At 40.3% G+C, this 8120-nt stretch overlaps 1 protein-coding gene across 8 annotated transcripts in view; it reads right to left on the reverse strand.

Annotated features, from left to right (window-relative positions):
- The window catches only part of Tshr (thyroid stimulating hormone receptor), a 110150-nt gene that overhangs the window by 20058 nt on the left and 81972 nt on the right, over positions 1-8120 (reverse strand). For 7 of the 8 annotated variants that reach the window (XM_076921478.1, XM_076921482.1, XM_076921480.1 and 4 more), the window contains exon 8: positions 5079-5156. The exons of the other annotated variant lie outside the window; for it this stretch is intronic. In XM_076921478.1, the coding sequence (XP_076777593.1) occupies positions 5079-5156 (78 nt within the window). The remainder of the gene's footprint in view (positions 1-5078; positions 5157-8120) is intronic. 8 annotated transcript variants of the gene reach the window in all.

Below are 8120 nucleotides of genomic sequence, written 5' to 3' on the forward strand. Positions count from 1 at the left end.
ATTTTTAGTTGATTAAAGAAAAAGCAAGTATGTGTCTGACTCTGAGAATCTCCCCATTACCTGTCTCCCTCCAAAAGGAAGCCTACCAGTTAGGCTATAATCTGCAAATGATGCCTCAATAACTAAGAGTCATATTGCCATTATAGACTGCTGGGATTTCAAATATTTTTCTATGCCAGTGGCTTCAGTAGTAAGAGATCTAATTGATAAATGAGGCTTTGGGGTGGGGTCGGGGGGCTCAAGTATCTGTAGTTTCTAGTATTATTCCTCTGTTGTGAAGATTCCTAGAAATATATATATATACATAGGCGTTTCCCTTCTCTGTGACAACTGCTACAGGAGTTCTGAGCAATCCAGCAAGAAAGATAGGGTTCAAGTTTTAGAGCTAGATTCTCTTCTCCTTTGAGGGAGTTATGATTCCTTATAAGCAGCTAAGAGATACAGAGGAGATGTAACCAAGTACCCAGGATGTGGTAAAGCCAGGGTTAAAAGTGAAGATGGTTTGTAGGGAGTTGAAGAGGGCCATACCCTGTAAAGAGTTCTTTGGCTACTACTAATACCTTCACAGTCTCCTTGCAGTGGGCCTTTCTTCCTCATCTGACGAGCTTCTCCACAAGATGATTTCAATGAGTCTTTTAAAGTCTGTGGTTTGAACATAGCTTATATTGTTTTGTAATCTTTCTCACCTCCCTCCCCACCCCATTCAGGTCCTTTAATGAAGTCTTTGTTAAATCATAGTAACCGGAGCTAGAATTTTGATTTTCTATATATCTCTTAAGACTCTTCTTACATTAAATGTGATATAGTCACTTACTTAAATTCCTTTTATATTTTGTTTTAGCCTAAGAGGAGGGTTGTCTTCTTTTCGTTATAGCTTTCATGGAGTTCAGTAGGCATTCAGCAAAATGCCCAAGATAGAAGCGAACGAATGAGCTCTACCTTTACCAGTCTTAGATCGGCCAGCCCTCCTCAGGAATCCAGAGAACAAGAGAGCATAAAGTACTGATGGCAGAGGGTAGTGGTTCGAGCTAAAACTGACTTCTTTCAGGACCAAAAATGTTACTCAGGATCACAACTCAATAAAAGAAGACAGACAACCCAACAGAAAAATAGACACAAGATTTGAACAGACACTTTTCAAGAGAAAATACAGAAGTTCTAGTAAGTATATTAAAAGATGATAAGCATCACTAATTTCAGGGACCCACAAACTGAGACCACAATAAGATAGTGTTTGCACATCCTGTAATGATGAATACAGCTTTACCGATGAATAGGAAAGCTAGGTGGGGTATCGAATGCTGGACATTCCAGTACTTGGGAGCTGGCAGCAGGAGCTGTTTCAAAACCGTGTCTCCAAAAACTAAGGGTTTGGGAGATAGCTCAGTGCTTACAATGTTTGCCTAGTGTGTGCAAGCCCTGGCTTCAGTTTTCCAGCAATACGCACACATTCCCACACAAATACATATTGATAAGAAAGGAAAAAAAGTTGGCTGGCTTGAAGCTCTCATAATGGGAATAGAAAAATGAGACAACCAGCCAGGGGTGAGGAGATGGCACAGTGGTTAAGAGCATTGGCTACTTTTTCAGAGGACACAGGTTCAATACCCAGCACTCACATAGCAGCTTACAACTGTCTGTAACTCTAGTTCCAGGGGATCTGGCACCTTCACACAGAGACGTACATGCAGGTAAAATACCAACGTACATAAAAAGTAAATCTTTAAAAAAAAAAAAACCAACAACAACAACAAAAATGAATCAATCAGGATGCAAGAAAGAATTTTACCATGAAATTTCTGCTAAGACTATAACCTTGTGGTGATCACAAGAGCCAAAGAAAACAAAGGCTTATTTTATTTAAACCAAGAAAGTTGGCAGTACCATGCCTGGGGTTTTTTCAAATGCTGAACTTGAAAACAGTTGATAGCAACAATAAACACAAAGATTGTCTCTTCTTAAGAGGTACTTATAATAGAAGTTGGGACTAGCTATTATGGTAATTATCATCAGTTCGTTAAGTGCTGTTAAGGTGAGTTACATAATTTAGAATCTGGACAGCCCTGATTGTTACAGAAAGCATTACATTTCCACGAGTTGTTTTCTTTGCTATTAAAAACCACAAAGATCTCCTCTTTCAAAATAAAGGGGGAAGTAAAGAAGGCAGTAAAAGAATAGAAAATATAAAAACAGAAAGGGAGATTGAGTATCTTCATGATAAAATTAATCAATAAAAACATTATCAAATTCCCAAACTAAATTAAAAGGCCTTTTTAGAGGGAAAGAAAACCCATAAGGATGGCACAATAGATTGTATCTTAGATTTGTGCCTGGTGGGAATCAAATTCTTCTTTGAGAAATGACCTTGAGAAAAGATGATGCTGCATTGGCAAGTTTGAGGATTTTTGTTGACTGTTGAGGGAAAACTATTCCTTTACCAAGATACTGCATGAGGCAGAAACGCACATAATATAAAATTCCCTTTCCTTTAGATAGCATTTTGGATTTTCCAGCTTTAGCTTGTAGATCAAACGGCAACAAGCCATGGCTATTTGACATTCGATTACAGAGCATCAGTCAGTCGTTCACTGGATATTTTCTAATTTCTGTTGTGGTGAGGGCATTACAAAACTATAGGGCATAGTCCCTTTCCTGTGGGACCTTCGAATCTAATTAGGGGAAGACTGTGGGGAAGAAAATGAAGATTTCGATACAACAGGCTCAAGAGAAAAATTACAGAGACATTACAGGTCATGCTCACACAATTTACGAACTTCTGTGCTTCTCATTTGAGAAATGATACTGTTCATTTCTTTGCTCTTACTGAACTGCCAATCGCTGGCGATTTCTCTAACAGTCTTCCTATATTTTATTTGATTTAATTTAAATTTTTGTTAATATAATGATTGGTACTTGTTAGCTTTTGAACCCAGGACCAGTCTCACTGAGTACCTGTGGCTCCGCCCAGCACTCCTGATTAGCGTTCCTCTGGGCTCCACCCAACAGTTGAGATTCCCTCCCTCCCTTCCTCCCTCCCTCCCTCCCTCTCTCCTTCCCTCCCTCCCTCCCTCCCTCCCTCCCTCCCTCCCTCCCTCCCTCCCTCCCTCCCTCCCTCTCTCCCTTTTCCTCTTCCTCCTCTTCCTCCTCCTTCTTCTTCTCTGTCCACTTTCTTTCTCTGCCTCTACTCCCTTACCCAGACTCCTTTCCAGATCCCCCCAAAATTATACTAGACCCGTCTTATGGCTGATACCTGGGCCAGGGTTATGTATGCCTTGGCATGGGCCCGCTAAGGCACCCCTCCTGCCGCATCATACAGCGATTTATAAAACATATCACTCCTCACCCTGTCCCTTACCCTAAACCTCTCCCTCCCTGGGCCTAGGCTTCTGCATCCCTTTCTCCAGCCTGATCCCTGTATAATTCAGCCATGTTAGCTATTGCGCCCTCATTGCCCACCTCTCTTGGTTGGTAGCTCTTTGCTTGCTCTCCCGCCCTCTCTCCTCTCATGGTCCACATAGTCTGCTGGCCGCGTTTAGCCTGGACTCTTCCGTCTGCCTGCTTTTCCCCTTATATCTATAATAAAAATCTTTGTACTTAGGAATAGTCGTGTCCTCCTTTTATTTCATTTTTTCATTCAGTACTATTATTTTAATTAAAAATTTAAAGTAAGATTTATTTATTTATTTATTTATTTATTTATTTAATGTGTAAGGGTATTTTGCCTGCATCTATGTATGTGTATTATGTGTGTGCCTGGTACCTTCACAAGTCATGAGGGTGTCAGTTCCAGGGCTGGCAGAGTTCTAGATGGGTGCTGGGAACTGAACCTAGGTCCTAGCAACAAATGATCTTAACTGCTAAGACATCTCTCTACCCCTAATTTACATTTTTGTATTGTGTACATATATACATGGGTATACATTTGTATAAGTGTGGCTTGTGTGGGTATTTGTGTGTTTATGTGTGTGGTATATATGGGTACATGTAGTTCTGTACTCAGAGACCAGAAGAAAGCATCAGGTGTCTTCCTTTCTCACTTGCTACCTTGTTGCTTTGAGGCAGGGTCTCTCACAGAATCTGGAGCTCATACCTTTTTTCCCCCATTTAGACTGAAAACCAGTAAGCCCCTGTGATCCTTGTTTGGTTTTGTACCTAAGATGAAGGACTGAGGTGTATATTTTACATATCAAAGCAGACCTGGCCTTCAGGTTTTCCCAGCATCCTTCAGTCCCTACCAGGCGTATCCTTCCCCCAGCTCTGCCCTTCCCCAGAGGATCTTCCCTATATAATCCAGACATTTTAGTCTCCTCTCTTCTCTTTCCCTTCTCTCTCTCTACGAGTCACCCTTTCTCTCTTCTTTTTTCCCTTCCACCTCTGCCTTTCCCCATGGTGACTTCCCTGGCCTTAGTCCTTGGGGCCAGTTAACAGCTTCCCAATAAACCTGCCTTTAATATATTTTAATCTGGTTTGAATTGGCTTGTCTCATGGGTGGAGAAATAACCTATCAAACTTTTGTCCTCACCTCTCTCAATGCTGGGTGACAGGTCTGCATGGAACTACTCCTGGATTCTTACTGATTCAACTCCAGATGTCTAGAAATGACATTCTTGGCTCAGCTCACACTGGACTGTAGGGTTGCTGGTGAATAATTTCAGCAGTCCTTAGGAATCTGAGAATTGGGTTTCTGTCTGCCAGGAAGAACCACCACTTCCTTATATCCCATTGCTGTATTATCTGGCTAGAAGAGGCATCTGACTCCCTATTGACACATACCAATGCCAATGCTAATCCCCAGACTCCTCCCATTCCTATTCACTTGTCACACACACACACACACACACACACACACACACACACACCATGCTTCCTGCCATGATAACAGACTAAACCTTTGAACTGTAAGCCAGTCCCTATGTAAATGTTTTCTAAGAGTTGCTTGGTCATGGTGCTTCTTCAGAACAGTAGAAATGCTAACTAAAACAGTTGGCATCACCTCTCCTCACACCTCCTCTTTCATTCCAGAAAAGTAAAAGAGAAAAATAATAAAAAGCCACTAGCTATTCATTGGTCTTACTCACAGCAAAGTTGGTCCACTGTATACTCCTCCAAAGGCATCTTTGTCTATAACTGTCAGATATTTATTCTTGTTTAGGTAACTAGACAGAATATGAGAGAGAGAGAGAGAGAGAGAGAGAGAGAGAGAGAGAGAGAGAGAATGAGTTAGACAAACTTAAACCATTACATAACATTAAAATGAATATCAAAATAAAATGTAACCAAGGTCACATTAATTTTGAAGATACCGTGCATCCCTCTGGCTTAAGCACCATTCTATGAGTCAGAAAGGCAAAGTTTCATTGTGGCAGGAGATCTTTGAACATGAACTATGTTTAGGGTGTAGCTTGCATATCTACATTTTATCAAAGGTGTATATATTTCCTATTTCCTGGCAATTGTTTTCTTCTATCCTGACTCAAATTTTGCTTCTTAAGATTGGCCTTTATTCCCATATATCTTTGAAGCTAGAATTTAACTGAGATCTGTGATGGAGATGGTAAGAGGGATGGTAGGTCGTAGGGATGGTTCTTTTCTTTGAGCAGAGTTGCCAGATTTAGCAAATTAAAATACATGATGCCTCCTTAATTCAATTTAGAGATAAACAGTGAATAATTTTCAGGCATAAATTTTCCTACCAAAGTCATTTGTTGCTTATCTGAAATTCAAATTTAATTAAACCACATGCATTTTATCCAACAATACCAGTTCTGGCGCAGGGATACTTAGGTAAATAAAATTACATGGAGTACCTTTCCTGAAAAGTGATGGGTATGTTGACCCTTTTCTCTTTTACAGCACACTGGCCATTTGAAAGAATAATATTTCTTTCAAGTCACAAAGTGTGTTTGAAATAAAATTTCCTCCCTTTGAACAAAAGCACCCAAGGATTTTCAAATTGGCCCTTCCCTTCCCCATAGCTTTTTTAGAGAGTAAAATTATCTAAAATGAAATAAAGTACATGCATCTTTATTATAGACGACCCTAGTTTACACAGTTCCATTAACTCACAGCACAGCATAGGCAATTTAAACGCTATCGAATGACCCTGGCTTGATGCAAAACAAATACAGTAAAGCCCCTTGGGAGGTCTGCTTAATTATAGATAATGGCTTTGTTAGTGGAGCAGAAAGCTTCGAACTACAGGATGCAAGTTCTTTAGGAAGATTACTAATAATAGTGGAGTAATTGAAGACTTTCAGTTAGAACTCTTTCTCCAGAGCCTTCAGAGAGAAAGTTCCCTCTAGTTAATTGGATCCAGGTGTGTCTGTACTGGCGCGGTTTAGGTAAGACTAGAACACTCAACCACCAGCGCTGAAGAGTTTTATCAACACCACCACCGGTCTTTTGGGCATGCTAAGGCATTAAACAGAGAAAGTATCAGGATTACAAACAATGAGGTTTTACAAATTTGAATACAGTTTAAAGTTTTCCCATTATTATTTTTTTTAAATAGAGGTCAAGGACTATTCATTTAAAGTAGCACCAGTTTGTACAACACTCTCTACTTCCTCCTGACTTTATCAGAATCTATAATTACCTAATTTATTCTCTTACTTGAATACTATGTCTTGTCAATCAGAATGGAAAGCTCTATGCCCTATCCATTGCTGTACACCCACTGCTAAGTTTGGTGCTCCGGAAATACTTACTGAGTGGCGATTAAGAGTGAGCAAACAAATAATGAAAATTTAAAGAAGACTTAGTGTATGATGCGGTGGGCTTGGGGAAATGGACCTTCCTGATGGCTGTAAACGCTGAGGCAGCTTGTTTACAAAGAATGGTTCACACACGGCCTCTTTAAGTAGTGGCTGAACGCACACTTCCAGAGTCTATTAGATAGCTCTCTGTTATAACAAAATGAAGGATGGATACAATCAGTGTAAAAAAGAAATGGATTAGTTCTGTTCACAGTCATAGAGATGTGTCAATTCCGTCATTTTTGTGTCTGTGATACCATGGCTCATACCATAGCTCACTATGGTAGAAGCACAAGGCAGATGAGGCTGCATTTTCTTTTTTTAAAAAAACAAAACAAAACAAAACAAAACAAAACAAAACAAAACAAAACCCCTGTGGCTGGGCACCTAATAAGAGAGGAAAATGAAAGGCCTGAGACCAACATACCCTTCATAGGACTGTCCCCAATAACTCAACTTTCTCCTATTAATCTTAATTTCTTACAAGTTCTACCATTTCCCACTAACACCAGGCTGAGAACACCAAAATTTTAACCCATGGGTTTTGGGGGTCATTCCAGGTTCTGGCTATTGCAGAGCAGGCTACTCTATTTCCCATGGAGGAGAGCAGTCTTTTGTATGTTCAGACTTCTGAGTAAAATGCCAAAGCAGCCATTGTACGTGTTCCCAGTGGGTTGACGTAATATAAAGCTTGAGTCACAGTACTCTCATGTTCACAGATTCATTCAGTCAACCCATTTTGTCTATGCAGATCTTTTGTTTGGTTGTAGCTGGAGTGGGTAAGACCCACCTTGGGAACAAAAAAAAAAAAAAAAAAAATCCAACTTGAGAGAGGCTCTTGATGAACACAATTTTGTAATATGACAACCATGTTGGGCATAGTGGCCACACTGGCTTGTAACTCTTGATCCTTGGGCCAGCGTAGCTACCAATCACATTTTGCTCCCAGGCTGCTCAAAATCAAGTAAGCTCTGCTAAGTTCTTCTCTTTTCCAGGCTTCATCTCCAATGATTGAGAGGAAATATCGGCTTGCTCTAATCATCAGAAATTATTGGAAAATGAAATTATCACTTGTCCAATTTTTGTAGTGTTCTCAACTGATATTTAATATACCCCGGAGGACAAGGAGACTTGCTTGATAAGCACTACAGTTTACCAGAAATGTTGCAGAAGACTTCAAACTGAAAAAGGCAGCCAGAGTCCAGCAGGAGGTACAGCCAACGTGAACGGAGATGAACCAGCCTGACAGAGGGCCCGCTCTCAGAACACAGAATGGTCGTTTGGATACTTAATCTCTGAGGATGATAAGGTGCCCAAAAGTGAACCTGAATAGTGCTTCCCTGTCCAGTCTGTTGGTTTTTTTTT

The sequence above is a fragment of the Arvicanthis niloticus genome, chromosome 23 (genome assembly GCF_011762505.2).
Source record: "Arvicanthis niloticus isolate mArvNil1 chromosome 23, mArvNil1.pat.X, whole genome shotgun sequence".
Taxonomy (NCBI): Eukaryota; Metazoa; Chordata; class Mammalia; order Rodentia; family Muridae; genus Arvicanthis; species Arvicanthis niloticus.